Source organism: Leptodactylus fuscus, chromosome 1 (genome assembly GCF_031893055.1).
Source record: "Leptodactylus fuscus isolate aLepFus1 chromosome 1, aLepFus1.hap2, whole genome shotgun sequence".
Lineage (NCBI taxonomy): Eukaryota > Metazoa > Chordata > Amphibia > Anura > Leptodactylidae > Leptodactylus > Leptodactylus fuscus.
The window spans coordinates 122,999,555-123,016,115 of NC_134265.1; the positions used below are offsets into that span (position 1 = coordinate 122,999,555).

At 41.9% G+C, this 16,561-nt stretch overlaps 1 protein-coding gene across 1 annotated transcript in view; it reads left to right on the top strand.

Moving 5' to 3' along the window:
• Window positions 1–16,561, top strand: part of SVOP (SV2 related protein) — a 47,167-nt gene extending 30,606 nt beyond the window's left edge. Inside the window, exons 8-16 of the mRNA XM_075276602.1 lie at window positions 900–1,025; window positions 3,298–3,426; window positions 3,919–3,992; window positions 4,135–4,211; window positions 7,253–7,360; window positions 8,435–8,546; window positions 8,740–8,821; window positions 13,867–13,956; window positions 15,119–16,561. Of these exons, the coding sequence (XP_075132703.1) occupies window positions 900–1,025; window positions 3,298–3,426; window positions 3,919–3,992; window positions 4,135–4,211; window positions 7,253–7,360; window positions 8,435–8,546; window positions 8,740–8,821; window positions 13,867–13,956; window positions 15,119–15,325 (1,005 nt within the window). The 3' untranslated portion in view covers window positions 15,326–16,561. The remainder of the gene's footprint in view (window positions 1–899; window positions 1,026–3,297; window positions 3,427–3,918; window positions 3,993–4,134; window positions 4,212–7,252; window positions 7,361–8,434; window positions 8,547–8,739; window positions 8,822–13,866; window positions 13,957–15,118) is intronic.

Below are 16,561 nucleotides of genomic sequence, written 5' to 3' on the forward strand. Positions count from 1 at the left end.
TTAAGGAGTTTTCCAGCTTACCATTTTTATTGATGATCTCTCCTCAGAATAGATCAATAAGAGATCAGTGACTCTCCACTGATCAGCTGTATGAATGGGACATGGTCCCTGTTTATATCACACATTGTCTTTTTTATAAGTGACCGTTTGATGTAATTCCAGCCTTGTCACATAGACGTGTATAGGATGAGGCTGTAGTTACATTACATGGCTCCTATCAAATGAATGACACTTTGTAAACGGAGAAGGGTTCATGGCGCAGGTACCACCATTCATTCAAACAGCTGATCCTGGGGGTCTCAAGTATTTGAACCCCATTAGTTTTATTCTTTTACTTTTTAATTAGGAAACACCTGGGGCATTATTAATGTGGGGCACTATTTAACGGAGGTACACAGGGGGTATTAATTTAAAGATGCATTTGTGGGTATTATTCATTATGGGGGGAGTTACTGTATATACATTTTATAATTGGGGGTAGCAGCAGGATGGGTGTGCAGGTAAGAACGATGTCGGCCAGGTGCCTGGATAAGTAAGGAGCCAAAGATGTCGGTGTTGCAAACTTTGCAGAGACTGAAAGAAGTGATCATAGCGGTCCAGGTGGAAGAGGAATGGAAAGGAAGTATGAACGATTAGATGAGACGTCACCTGTAAGTCACTAAATGTTACTGCACTGTATACACCTAAATGGTCTGCAGAGCCCTGTCTAGAGCCGATATCTACCACTATACGTTCACCCTATAGTGATAATCCGTATACCTAAGTTGGGGGCCCACTTGGACATGTCCCCCCCACACACACACACACTTGTGCTCAACCCCTGGCTATGCCTCTAATTTAGACTTTTAGCATATTTTCGAAAATGTGAGTATATGAATAAAATGTTTTTCCATTGACAGATATTCTGGGCAGTGGGTACAGTGTTTGAAGTTCTACTGGCTATCTTTGTGATGCCCACCTTAGGATGGCGTTGGCTCCTGATCCTTTCTGCACTGCCACTAATGCTGTTTGCAGTTTTATGTTTTGTAAGTATCTAGCATATACAGTACATACTAAAATAGACAGGGTCATAACTGCCCATTCCAAAGTACGGACCTGCTTGTTCATTAATAATTTACATCTCACTTAAATCATTGCAAATTATTTACTTTGGGGCAGTTCAATTTTACACATCTAAATGCCCCCAAATTCTTGCATAATTTGCAATAAAGAAAAATTGGCCTATGTGATGTGCAACAACTGTATGTGTTTTAGACACTGATACTGTCTAACAAAGTGCTGGAGTTCATTGAGTAAGTTTGTCAGAAAGTTAGGTGTTAAAATATGTGAATGTGTGTTTGAATTGAGCCAGAATTGAGATAAAATTTCTGTTGCTAAGTAAGCCAAATAGTAGATTCGCTAGAATCCCATCCTCTTTGCTGTGACTGTAAAACACCGCTTTTTTTTTTTTGCAAACTGCGGTGTTTACACCACATGGTCCCCGGTCTCAGGGTTTGTTCACACACACAGGAATTTGAAACTAATTATGTTGCAGATTCTGTCTCAAAATCAGCTCTAAATTCTGCCTAAACTGCTATCAAAGGCTGTGTTCACATGGAGGAATTTGCCGCAGATTTGAGGGCGGATTTCGCAGGACACGGCAAAAAGAAGCGTCCTGTTCGATCTTCCGCGGACACTGTGGCTTGAGACTCCCTGCTGACTAGGCTCATTCATCTGGGCCTAATCAGCAGCGGGATGCCGCGATGGAATGCCAGTGCACTGCATCAGCATCCCATCATGGCTAGACCGCAGCGAATATGCTGGCGGCAGAAAATGAAGAGGAATTCCTCTTCATTTTCCGCCATGTGAACATACCCAAAGGCAGGCAGAAGCAATTTTTTTCTGCTTGCTGATTTTTTCAGCTAGCAGAAAAGAGAAGCATCCTGCTTGTTCTTCAGGCTGAATCTGTCTGAAATTCTATTTGGAAAGAATAGGAGGCAGATTATGGAGCTCTTTTTCAGAATCAACTTCCAAAATCTGCTTGAAATTCTTGAAACAGAAATTTTCTGTGTAAAGGTCAATGCACACAGAGTCTTTTGGCAAGGATTTTTTTTTTTAATGTAGATTGTGAGCCCCACATAGAGCTCACAATGTACATTTTTCCCTATCAGTATGTCTTTTTGGAATATGGGATGGAAATCCATGCAAACAAGGGGAGAACATACAAGCGCCTTGCAGATGTTTTTTTGCTCTTAACAAGATTTGAACACCAGGACCCAGTGCTGCAAGGCTGCAGTGCTAACCACTGAGCCACCGTGTGGCCCCCTTCTTGGTGAGGATTTTGAGGCTGATTCCATCTCAAAATCAACCTTCAAAAAAGTCTCCCAATAGAACTAATCCTCGCCAAAAACTCAGTGTGATCCGACCCTAACAAATCAGCATCAAATTCCTCTGTGTGAACCAGCCCTTGCAGAGCTCACTATACTAAAGTGGTTGGGAAGTAGGTGTGATCAGCCTATTGATTTGATGTACACCAGATTAGTCAAATGCAACTAACGCCCCTTGCCGACAACCGTATGAAAGGTCATTGTGCAATCTTGGTTTTTCCTGGATGGCACATTGACCCATTCATTTCTATGGTCCCATGCAGATGACCATGAAATACACAGTCCCATGTGCAGGCCACCAGTCCAGACCTGAAAATCGCCCATGCGCCAGCTGTGCCATTCTTTCACGGACGGCAGTAAGCACACAGTCATGTACAACTAGGCTTTGACACATAAAACTGTAGCCACCTTCCACCAAAATAGCGGTGTAGTAGAAAGTAGAGTTACATTGCAGGACAGAATTGTTACCCTGCATTTACATGACCAAATTTCATCCATGAAACTTGCTCTATGTGTTCGTCGCATTTATCGGCCTGTATCCTATCCCGGCAGAGGGACTCCTAGCATGATAGATATCTATGATGCTAGGAGTCCCTCTCCCAATTATAGTACGGGACAGTATGGCACTGGGATGCAGGGACTTTTAACATCATAGAGAATTATACTACTATGAGTCCCTCTTCTGGCATACCGTTCAGGCTGGTAAATCCAGCCAATACACAGGCCGAGTTACATGTGTGAAACTAGGTCATGTGAAAGCTGGGTGAGACTGAGATGTGCCAGATTTATCTTCGTCTGATAAATTATACACAAATTACGGCACAGCAGGATCCAACAAAACGGCCTTTAACATGTACCCTGATGATAAATCATCCAGTGTGTTTACTGATAATGTTACTTGACTTATCTATGCATATTATTATTATTATAGTGGTTACCAGAGAGTGCTAGATATGATGTTCTGTCTGGAAATCAAGAGAAAGCCCTTGCAACCTTAAAGCGTATAGCAACAGAGAATGGTGCTCCAATGCCTTTGGGAAAACTTATTTTATCCAGGCAGGTAAGTGTTCATGTTTGCTCCCCATATAAGTTGTTCCAGTTCTACTCATACGGTCAGTGGTGATGTCTATTCAATACCATTGTGTATAGTAAAATAATAATGTTTATTGAATCCAACTTAATAAAATGTTTTTGTACATTGACGCTAATGAGCAAACAGGTAAAATTCCGCATATACAGCGTCTAGTGTAGCTTTTAATCCTCGCATTGGCTTTAACATAATATGAAGTAATCAAAATTGTATCAAAAATGATAGCAAAGAATACAAAGGATGACGAGGAAAATTGATTAAATTAACTTAATAACTTATACATTTAGCATCAGGTTTGGCAATAATTATTTTTACAGGATTGGCCAATCTATGTTTTGTACATTCTGTAGCCCAACAAGTAAACCTATTGCCCATGTCCTGCTGTATGCACAATGACACAAATCCTCTAGACATAGAACGGACATTGGGGTTATCAAGTGTAACTGATTTCCATATTCATAGGAGGATCGTGGTAAAATACGGGACCTTTTTTCACCTCAGTTCAGATGCACAACTCTGTTGCTTTGGTTTATATGGTAAGTAGTTATGTTACCTATTCATCTGAGAATAAATCATCTTCAGCCATTATAGCAGATGTGCAATACAATAATGTCTTGTCTATCGGAAATTAACCATTTGAACATTCTCTTATAAAATAGACCTCATTTCATATTACAGGTTTTCCAATGCCTTTTCATACTATGGGCTGGTTCTCTTAACAACAGAACTTTTCCAGGCTGGAGATGCATGTAGTAGTAAGTAGCAAATTCATCATATAACTTTTTCAATGAATGGAACTAGAATCTTTCAATATCGAAGGATTCCAGCTTTTGCTGCTCTAGTTTCCACCAAATTCAAACATGGCTCCTCTAGACATAATCAATATTGTTATCAGTAATGGCTAATATATATTTTGCAGTTTTCTTAAGCCTGGTTGACATCTGCATTCAGCCTGCTTGGTTACTCCCCTGCGAACGGAGACCTATATGCATTAAAAAGTGGCTACCTAAAGGAAACCCACGGACACAATAGACTATAATAAGGTCTGTGTTGTTTTCGCTAGGTGTCCACACGATATATGCGGAGAGAAAATTCCTGCAAGCAGCACTTTTCCTCCGCATGTTTCGTGCGGAAACCACACGGACGTCATTGTAGTTTATGGAGACCTCAGGTTTCCTTTAGGTAACCACTTTTTAATGCGTACAGGTTTCCGTTTAGGGGAGTCCCCAAGCAGACTCCCCAAATGGAAACCTGAACGCAGATGGGAACCGGACCTTAGGCTGGATTCATACTGTTACGCTTTTCAAAAACACAGCATAAATGCATAGTGTGAACTCAGCCTTACATCAGTTAGTCATTCCAAAATTATGCCCACAAAATGTATGTTTACCACAAAACAGTTATCATATAGAAACTGAACTATTTCACATTTGATGTTACTACTAGTCTACTAGTAGATTTTACATGTTACAACACAGATAATGAACAGATGGCATGCACTGTTTTTAACTATTGCTAGGCAATAGGGCAGATCTACAATTGAAAACCCACAAAAATTCTGATACAATTTGCACCAAAACTGTCACAAAACTCATTTATTAACTGTTTTAGGCCCGGACCGGAGTGGGGCCAAACACCGCAGAAAAAACTTGGTATTTTACAGTCCCTGCATAATAGAAGGGAATCCCATCAACACACTGCAAAAAAATACGGGCAGCGGACACATTGCGTTTTCCAAAATCATTGCAGTTTTGGAAATCGCAGCATGTCAATTATACCTATGGAAACACTGGCGGTTTCTCTATAGGTATAATGGAAACAACGTATTAGTGCACTTCTCTGTTGGAAACTAAACCAACTCATGGGCATTTTAAACCTATACTATGCAGTCTAACAACGTGCCAAATTTATCATCCTGAAAAAGTCGCTGTGATAAATCTGGTGCATTTTAAAACTGTCTAAGTTTGCACTGTCTAAAACAGCGGTTCTCAACCTGTGGGTCGCGACCCCAGCGGGGGTCGAACGACCAAAACACAGGGGTCGCCACATACCTCCCAACTGTCCCGGTCGGTGGGAGGTATATCCCGGTTTCAACTGATCGGCGCCCAGAGGACGCCGATAAGTTGAAAACACAGGCGATTAAAGCAGGAGCTGACACAGCCAGCTCCTGCTTTAACGCTGTGCTGCGGCTTCTGTATGTGTAGCCGCGATGTGATGACGTCACATTGCGGCTACAACTATCTGAGTGAGCGGGCAGCGAGGGAGCGTTGGAAGGTGAGTGTAAGTGTTTTTTTTTGTTTTAAACATTAAGGTGGAACATAATGAAGGGGCAGATGAAGGGGGGGGGACATGACATTGGGGGCAGAGATGGAGGGACATGAAACTGTGGGAAGATGAAGGGGGGGGACAGCATGACACTGGGGGCAGAGATGGAGGGACATGAAGCTCTGGGCAGAGATGGGGGAACATGAAACTGGGGAACAGATGGGGACATGAAACTGGGGGAAGAGATGGGGGGACATGAAACTGTGGGCAGATGAAGGGGGGGTACGGCTTGACACTGGAGGCAGAGATGGGGGACATGAAACTGGGGGCAGAGATAGGGGGACATGAAACTGGGGGCAGAGATGGAGGGACATGAAACTGTGGGAAGATGAAGGGGGGGACAGCATGACACTGGGGGCAGAGATGGAGGGACATGAAACTGTGGGCAGATGAAGGGGGGGACGGCATGACACTGGGGGCAGAGATGGAGGGACATGAAGCTTTGGGCAGAGATGGGGGAACATGAAACTGGGGAACAGATGGGGACATGAAACTGGGGGAAGAGATGGGGGGACATGAAACTGTGGGCAGATGAAGGGGGGTACAGCTTGACACTGGAGGCAGAGATGGGGGACATGAAACTGGGGGCAGAGATAGGGGGACATGAAACTGGGGGCAGAGATGGAGGGGGGACATAAAACTGGGGGCAGATGAAGGGGTTATATGAAACTGGGGGAGAGATGGCGGGGGACATATAATGTACGGGTGACTGTAGGAGGATTATACTGTGTGGGAGCACATGAAAAATGAATGAGAATGGGCGGAGTCAACATAAAAGTGGGTGGAGCTAGATTCACACGCCGCATATTTTCTCCCTCTTTCTAATCTTCAAAAGTTGGGAGGTATGCCTAAAGCCATCAGAAAATACATATTTCTGATGGCTTTAGCCACTGAGAAGCCGCGCTACTGTCTGCAGCAGCGCTATTTAGCTGGAACGCACGCCGTTATGGACGCGTGTTCCAAACTGAATGGGGTCACCGCAACATGAGGAACTGTATTGTGGGGTCACGCCATTAGAAAGGTTGAGAACCACTGGTCTAAAAGCTAGAAATAGTAAATCTGCCTCAACATGTTTATCAATATTCATTGATTGTTTTGAGTATTTACAGCAGGAGGTCAAGTGACAAGATAACTACAGTTACATATGAGGGAGAGCCGAACTGCTAATACAGCAGTTACACATGGAGCCCGGCGGACACCATTGACTATAACAGGGTCTGTTGTATGTCCGCCACTTTGAAACTGAAAGCAGCAGAGAAAAAAGTCCTCAGCGCAGGACATTTTTCTTACCAACTTCTGGCAGTCTCTACATTGGAGACTCCGAAACAGATGTAAACCCTGCCTAAGTAGTAGTTAGTTATTAAATTATTATTATGTATCCATTATGAATCTAACCTCATCATGCAGCTATGTTGCTGTGGTTTCTGAATAGCAAATACTTTATATCTTCTATTAATATTGTTTTTCCCAGTTTCCAGCCGCAGAAAAGCAGTAAAGCCAAAATGTAGTCTCTCCTGTGAATATTTAACTGTGGAGGATTACACAGATTTATTATGGACCACACTATCTGAATTTCCAGGTGAGTGAGACAACAGGTGTTGACTGAGTATGCATTGGCAATATCCATTCTAGTGGTATTTCATTGGACCTCTTTCTTCTCCCCATGATTCATGTTCTCAGTCATTTCCAGGGTTTCCCTTTACGTCAAATATCAAATATATACAATTAATATCCACATCATGTACAAATGCTATCACTATAAAAACATAGCCTACCTGCATTAAACACTGAACTGTTTTTATGTTTTTGTTTGAGTCTTTTCTGTTATATTATTTCTTATTTTCTATATGGTATACTGTATATTTTATATTATATACATTATTTAATACAGTCTTTTTATATTTTGAAAAACATTTGATATCCAACATTTGATGGATGCATAATTCAACTTTATTTTTATATACCTATTTTGAGTGGTAATGTGTTTTTAGTGTCTGTCCCATTAGAAAAGTTCATGATGTAAGTTGTAGTTGTAGTACAGGTAATCTTGTTCTGGTGGTTGTGTTGCTGTTGTGTTGTCTTGCTCTTTTCTGGTCCTCTGCTCTGCCATGTGACCAATATTCAGATTCTAAAAATGAAACAGCATTGTATGTGTGGACAGGAAGTTAGTTTCTCCATTCATTCCTATGAGACTTACGTGAGGCTTATTGCTGGTCACATGACATAAATGAGGACCAGAAAAGAGTGGATATCTCACAAATGCAGCCACCATTAATACAATTTACATCATGTGCCTTTCTAATGGGCCAGAGAATAATATTTTTTTATGGGAGTTCAACTTTAATACAAAAGTTTAGTGTTGAAAATATAACTCATACCAAATTTGCGCTAAAAATTTCAGTGCCCAAGAAGGATGATAACGAAAAAACTAATTCACTTACAAAACCTGTCCTGTACTTTCAGTATGCCTATGGTTTATTACCCTTTAGTAAATAGTTGGGAACTGCCCTAGTCTGGGGTGATTGCCCCAGAAAGGGAAGCCCTGAAACTGTGACAGGAACCTGTTTTGTATATACCATATCAACAATGTGAACTGGGATTGCAATGATTTGACTCGTCTTATTATTTTTTTTTATACTTTTCTCCATACAAGGTGTGTTGGTGACATTATGGATCATTGACCGACTAGGCCGGAAAAAGACAATGGCCATCTGTTTCTTTGTTTTCTCGCTGTGTGCCCTTCTTCTTTTTCTTTGTGTTGGACGGTATGTGAAGTATTTTTAACATTTTTCTAATAGTAAAAAAGATCAGAATAATAAAAATCTGTATTTCCTTGTGCAGGTATCTACTGGCACAAGCCATTATCCAAATGACCTGCTGCTGAAAATATTCTAAATGTAACTGTGATTTTGTAGTAGATCTGTATAGGTAATTGCCTTTGTATTTGTTGCATTTCAGGAATGTCCTTACTGTTTTACTCTTCATTGCAAGAGCCTTCATTTCGGGTGGATTCCAAGCTGCCTATGTTTACACACCGGAGGTAGGTCCATGGCCACCTTTGTATACCCATCTGAACATTTTAACGAGATTGAATGCAGAGGTATTACTTGAAGTTCCTAAACCCCAATGCAAAATTGGTAGAACTTGGACTTGTAGGGAGATACAGCACTGTGGAGAGATTTGTGGGAAAAAAAGTTATATTCTGTGGTGGACAGGCAACCAGTGCAGCGACTAGCACAAGGTAGATGCATCTATGTAGCAGTTAAACAGAACAAAAAAAAGGTAGATGGACAAGATTAGTAAGTGGAAGATCAATTAGTACAGAATTTTAAAAGTCAAGACGAGTGGTAATCAGAGGAATAATGACAATGAAATAATGAATTAGAGAGTCCATTGCATTGAGACGATGGACATGCTACCTCAGACTTGGTAAATCCACAAATGGAAATGGAGATAATAGGGTTAGGTCGGTTAGTAGATGATGGAAACACAAGATGTCCAGTTTTTGGGAGATTCAGTTTCAGTCAAAGAGAAGATATGATATTAGAGACAGCAGAGAGACAGTCACTGGTGTTCTGTAGTAGAGCAGGGGTGATGTCTTGGGAGACGTTATAGAGAGAAGAGAAGAGGGGGCCTAGGACTGAGCCCTAACAAGTTGCAACAGCAAGGGCAAGTGGTGAAGTAGTGAAAGAGAACGATACACTAGATCAGGGATGCTCACACTTTGTCAGCATGTGAGCTACTTCTTTAAATGACCAAGCCCTAAGTTCGACTACCCACTTCTTGTGGGTGGGGCGGGGGCAGGTCTGTGGGCGGGGGCCGGGACGGGCCTGTAGTTGGGGTGGGGCGTGTCTGTGGGCAGGGCGGGGCATGTGGGCGGGCAGATCATGAGTGGTGGCCGCCCAGGCATCCCCGCTGTCTGCTTCTTCACAGCGCAGGCTGAGAGTTATCTCTGGACACTGGCAGGCTGGGGCTGCAGCAGCCCCGCCTGTCAGTGTCAGTAGATGACTCTCAGCCTGCGCTGTGAAGAAGCAGCACCCCGGCCCCCTCCATCCCTAAGAGCGGCCTGCAAGTGCTTGTTCACAGCGCAGGCTGAGAGTCATCTACGGACACTGGCAGGCGGGACTGCCGCAGCCTCAGCCTGCCAGTGTCCAGAGATAACTCTCAGCCTGCGCTGTGAAGAAGCATCCCGTGATCGACCCATACGTCCATTGCGATCGACCGGTAGATCGTGATCGACGTATTGGGCACCCCTGCACTAGATGAATAGTCTGAAAGATAGAAAGAAAAAAAGTGATCTCAGTGTCTTTAAGGCCAATAGAGTGGAACATACTGAAGAGATGTTGGTGGACTAGGGTGTCAAAAGCTGCCGAGAAATCCAGAAAAATAAGAAAAGAATTGTTCTATTTAGATTTAGCTGTCAGGAGACTTTAGAGCAGGGGTCCTCAAACTACGGCCCACAGGCCACATGCGGCCCGCCGAGCACATCTGTTCCGGCCCGCCGGCACCACCGGCAGGCGCGCATTTATGATGAAGCTCCTGGGGCGCTCGGTCCAGGCCATGTAGCGCTCTTCACTTCACCTATTGGAGGGCACCGCTCCTGATGTCTGCGCGATCTGCTCTGCCTCCGGTGTCCGCCTGTGTCCTCCTGTCACATCGCATGTATGCGATGTAAGGAGGATACCGGTGATCTGCCTCCGGTATCCTCCTTACATCGCATACTTGCGATGTGACAGAAGGACACAGGCGGACACCGGAGACAGAGCAGATCGCGCAGACATCAGGAGCAGTGCCCTCCAATCAGTAAAGTGAAGCGCGCTGTCTCCATGACCTGTCCCGGTATAGTCAATTGTACCCCTCTGCCTATGCCCCTCCGCGTCACTTCGTCAGTCAGGTCACCATAGCAACGTGACCTGACCTGAGGCAGCCCAAATTACAGTGGTCAAAGCCACCTCACTGGTTTGGTTTAGTGCCTGCTGACTTCCTGGATCCCAGACCCTATCTGTGCCCCCTGAAGTAAGCACTATAATATCTTACTGTAGGATTAATAACACCTCGGGGGCATTCACACTTATGCTCGGTGTGTGCATTCCGCTGGGTCAGCTTTAAAGGGATTCTACCATTAAAAACTGTTTTTGTCGTTGACACGTCAGAATAGCCTTAAGAAAGGCTATTCTTCTCTGCACCACCGTTCAGTTAAAATTCTGTTTTCTGTCGGTATGCAAATGAGTTCTCTTGCAGCACTGGGAGCGTCCCCAATGCTGCGAGAGAACTCTCCAGCGCCACCTCTATCTTCTTCTGGAACGTCATCTTCATGCGTCTTCTTCCGGCGCAGGCAGTGAAACTTGTATGCCTTGGGCCTCGCTCAGAGCCAACTGCACATGCCCGCGGCCACAAGAAAAATGGCCGCTTGAACAGTAAGTAAGCAGCATTTTCTTGTGGCCTGTGGGCATGCTCAGTCGGCTCTGCCTGCACCAGAAGAAGACGTATAAAGACGACCCAAAACGAAAAAGATCCATAACCTCCCGACGTCTTAAAAACTTCCAATCTTTATTTTCAATTCATTAAAATGGAAACATGGCAACCACAGTAGGGCGTAATACGGCTACGCGTTTCAGGACACGTCCGGTCCCTTCCTCATGGCATACTCTAATGATTTCCAACTTCCTTTATATAGACACTCACTACCTTTTAAAAACTCCTCCCATAAGAACAATTAACCCCTAAATACATATACATATTTCATACATAACAAATAACAACAACTTCATACATGTGTTTCCATGGTCCACTGTACCTTGACAACTTCAGTTATTACATTTTGTTCTTACAATCGTATATTATTTTATATTCCCCCACTGTTACTCCGTACACATTATGCGATTCCCTTCCTCTACTATGCGTTTTTATCGCGATTTATCTTTCAATATTATAAATACACTCAAATAACATTCCCAAAATATTCCATACAGTTACTGCCTTTCCCGCTCAGAAATTCTACCGATTATGCAAAAATTCAACCAACTATAGAATGTTCTATGGAGTTACCTTATTTAGTTTCCCCTAATTCTTCCTTTTCAGGCACTGACATTTCCTTCGGTCATGTGACCTCCCATAATACGTCATTCTGAGATCACCTGACTTCCCATGTTGCCTCACTCTAAACCACAAACCACATGACCTCATGGTATTACCCATAAGGTACATATGGAAGAATTCCTCCGGTCATGTGATATATGGTCACATGACCGGACCCAATTCATCATGTGATCATTTAATCCCTAGTAAATATCAATATCGCCTGTTCCGTGATATGTTACTTTTTAACAATGTTACTTGTTTTTAACTGCTACTTTTTTATTAAGTGTCAGTATCGTCTGTTCCGTGGTATGTTACTTTTAACTCCTTCTATCGAAACCAGATCTTACAGGTAATTGATTCTATGTCACTGAAAAACTAAAATCTATTTTGCATAAAGACGACGTTCCAGAAGAAGTTGGAGGCGGCGCTGGAGAGTTCTCTTGCAGCATTGGGGATGCCCCCAGTGCTGCAAGATAACTCATTTGCATACCGACAGAAAACGGAATTTTAACCAAACGGCGGGGCAAAGAAGACATCGAAAGGTAGGAGAAGAAGAGGCTTTCTTAAGGTTTTTCCTATGTGTTATCGAGAAAAAATGTGATTTTAATGGTAGAATCCCTTTAAACTATATTCCGGCCCTCCAATGGTCCGAGGGACAGTGACCTGGCCCACCTTTTAAAAAGTTTGAGGACCCCTGCTTTAGAGACTTGTGTAAGGGCCATGTAATGCACAAAAAATAACATATTGTAAGGGGTCCAGAAGGGTTAGCAGAAGATAGTGGATTAGGTGAGAATAGACCAAGCATTCCAGGAGTTTTGAGATGAAGGGAAGCTTAGAAATGGATCTGTAGTTATCAATAAAGGATAGGTAAAGCAACATAAGACAATACCAGTATTGTAGATAGCACATGGTAAGTGGGGTCCCATTATAGATTTTGCATTAGGGCCCAGGAGCTTCATGTTACGACTCTGGGGTTTGACAGTGGTGTGTAAAAAAGAACGTTCACAGCCCTGTGGTTTTTCTCGTGGTCTTGGTGCGACAAAATATTCTTTTCTGTGCTACTACCAGTGCACGGATAACCATGGAATCCTGCCGGTGCAGGTACCAATACAAATTTCAAGAAAAAATCCAAAAGTAATCCAGCAACCAGTTTTGCATTAGATTAAAACATTATGTTTTATTAGTCCATTTAAAAAAAGGGAGTAATTCCTTTGCTTTGACAGTAAACCAGTGACAATAATTATGAAAAAATGACACAGCACTTACATGAAAAAACGTGTTCGGATTACATAGGACAATAGACACACGATGCTTAACCGCCTACGCGTTTCAGGGTCCAAGCCCCTTCCTCATGGCGAAGTGGGACAGTGGTGGGTGATGAAAGCATGTTTAACCCCTTCCTGAAATCCACAGTACTATTATGGTGGATGTGGGGTATTTAAGTATGGCAGCCGCTCAGGAACTGACCAGCCACCATATCTGCCAGGTCTCTGCTGTAATCTACTGATCTACTTCAATCCCATTGAAGTCAATGGGAGCAGCGGATTTTAAGGCGGATTCCACGTCATAATCCGCTGCCAACTTGCCTTGTGTGAACTAGCCCTAAGAGATATTAACCTTGAAACTCATAAGCTGTGTATCCTCATGTGCTCCAGGTTTGTATTTAAAAAAAAAGAGTTGTTTGGTGCTGGACTCCATCATTTGTTGATACTGCAATACTGACATCTACCTCCTTGGATCTGGGAAGCCATCTTGGCATCAGTTTCTATGGTTTTGGATTTACATTTAAGACATTTGGGAGATGTGTAACAAATCTTTTTCCATTCATTATTAGGAAAAGGAAACAGCAAACAGCATTTATGTCACTGTAATTTCTACTTCTATTTGCAAAAGACAATTGTTTTCATCTTTTCTTTTGGAGAATATTTTAAATAATCTTGAGAGAATCTCTTCAGTTGTATCTTGGTATATTATCATTTACATTTGTATCTTTTACCTTTGCAGGTTTACCCAACAGCTACACGAGCCCTAGGTCTAGGAACATGCAGTGGGATGGCTCGTGTGGGGGCATTAGTTACACCTTTTATTGCACAGGTAACACTTTATAGTTTTTACTGTTGGAATTAAAACTTGAGGATTTATGGAATCAATCAATAGTGATCTGGTTTGATTATTGCCCTTGTGGTCAATAATCTTTGGGGTTTATTTACACAGTGAGGTTATGCTGCAGTTTATGTAGTGCAGGTAAGAACCACACAGCAAAAATCAGAAGCATTTTTACTGTGAATTACAACATTTACAACATTTGGTGCAACAACTTAGACAATACACCATAGATAATTGTCATTGTATTCTATTAATGTTGACTCAATCTAAAGTCTAATGTGTGTAAGGTAAATCTAGCCGTCTTCTGATGTCTACTATTGGGGGAATCAAGGGGCAAGATTACTGGATTTTAATTCTTTGTTGCCCTTAGTATTAGTTACCACCAAATATGCCTGGCAGCCATTTTCTCCCAGGAAATAAGCAGGTCAGAGGAGATAGCTGTTGACCAGATAAGCAATATCTTAAACTATCCCCGTAACTTTGCTCTTCTGCCCAATCTTGCATTTATCATTGAGAGTTGGTGGTAACAGGTAGGATATAGTTGACACTCCGGTGTTGTGCAGTTGACCATTGTACTGCCCAATGTGTTACTAGCTATGTAATATTAGGCAGAAGAGACAAATTATGGGCAGCATGATGGCTTAGTGGTTATTACCGCAGCCTTTCAGTGCTTACGTTTGATTCTGACCAAAGACAACATCTACAAGGAGTTTACATGTTCTCCCTGTGTTTGCGTGGGTTTCTTTTGGGTACTCTGCCCACCACACACACACACACACACACACACACACACTCTTCCCCACACGCCAAAGGCATACTGCCTATGTGGTATAATGATTCACAATGTCTGCTAAACCCTGCAGAATATTATGGCACTATATAAGTAAGCAAAATAAAAGAATTATGTTCATATCTATGTTCTTACATAGGCTATGAACATGTATGTAAATTCACACACATCTCTATTTATCATTTATATTGCTATATAATTGTCATTATAAAGAGAGGTTCTTGGCTCAAGCATAATATATATATATATATATATATATATATATATATATATTACATTTTGTACTTAATATCTGACATTAAATAATAACTAACATTTTTACACACAATTCTTATGATGCATCCTTTTGTCTGTTTGCAGGTGATGCTTGAGTCTTCTATATATCTCACAGTGTTGGTATACAGTGGCTGTTGTCTCCTGGCAGCATTGGCTTCTTGTTTTCTCCCCATTGAAACCAAAGGCCGAGGTCTTCAAGAGTCTAGCCACAGAGAATGGGGTCAAGAGATGGTGGGAAGAGGTGCACACAATTCTGGAGTCACTCCCTCAAACTCTGGCTCACAAGAGTGACCCCTCACTTTACCCATTGCTCACACACCACACACGGACAGCCTTTCAGTCTCACATCTACCATTACATGGATGAATTAAAGAACAGTCAGCAACGGTCAGTGTGCTGCAATAAACAGCACTGCTATGGTAATGGGATAAGGATGTGTTTAAAATCTTGTGAAGGGTTAAAAATGTGCAGAACTGATCTTACGGGATACGGGGATAGAAATGGACGCTGGTAATTACCATTCATTTAGGAAAAGAGTCAAATAACAAGTTGTATTTTTAGCTCTAACAACAAAAGCAGTAGTCAGCACTGGATGTGATTCTACCCCGAAATGACTCAGTAGCTTTGAATGTGTCATGGCTTCTCAATGCTGATGTGTTCGAGGTCAACACATTAGTTACAGAGTAACCTAGAGAACTGCTGGATGCTGAACAATACCTATTATTTCTATCTGAAGACAAATAAATCGATACGTTGCATCTACAGATTATAATCCTGATAACCTTTAATTTATAGACTATAAAATATTATGGTCCACTTACCTAATAAGATGCTCCCTTTATCTACAGCCTCTACTAAATTACATTGTATCATAATGAATTTCATTTATACTTGTAAAGTAGATTACCTTTAGCCATATTTGATGGAAGGCATATCAAAATTGAACCACATTTTAAGACTAATCTGGTCCATTTTATCAGACGTTATTACAGGAATCCAGTCATTTTCTATACAAAGGTCACATGTTACCTAGAAGTATACTGAGGGCATTTTTGTATTCCCATGGCAGGATCTTGACAGATTATTTGTGACAACCAACATATTCAGATGACTTTGATGCAATGACCAACTTATAGATTCATTATTCTCTGCAGATGCAATTGAAAGCCAAGAGTGCATACTTTTCACAGGAAAATTTGATGTTGAGGATACTGGTTTATACAGAACAATGAAGTGGACCATATCATTTCATACTAATGGTCTAGCCCAGGTTAGCTAGAAACTGGGTTTGAATCATTGCTTGTTTCTGCTTGGCACTGTATGTATGATGTCAGCAGATGCAACAGAGCAGACAGAAAAGTGAATGTTAGTGTGTCTGAATGTACAGACTTTTGATGAATGCACTTAAATGTTTGAACGTCTCTGTGTAAGATGCTTGTTGTATGACCTCTTCTGTCCACAATGCCTTGTTGACTTGGATTTTACTGTAAGTTGAATATTTTATGTTGAATAAAATTTTTACATTAA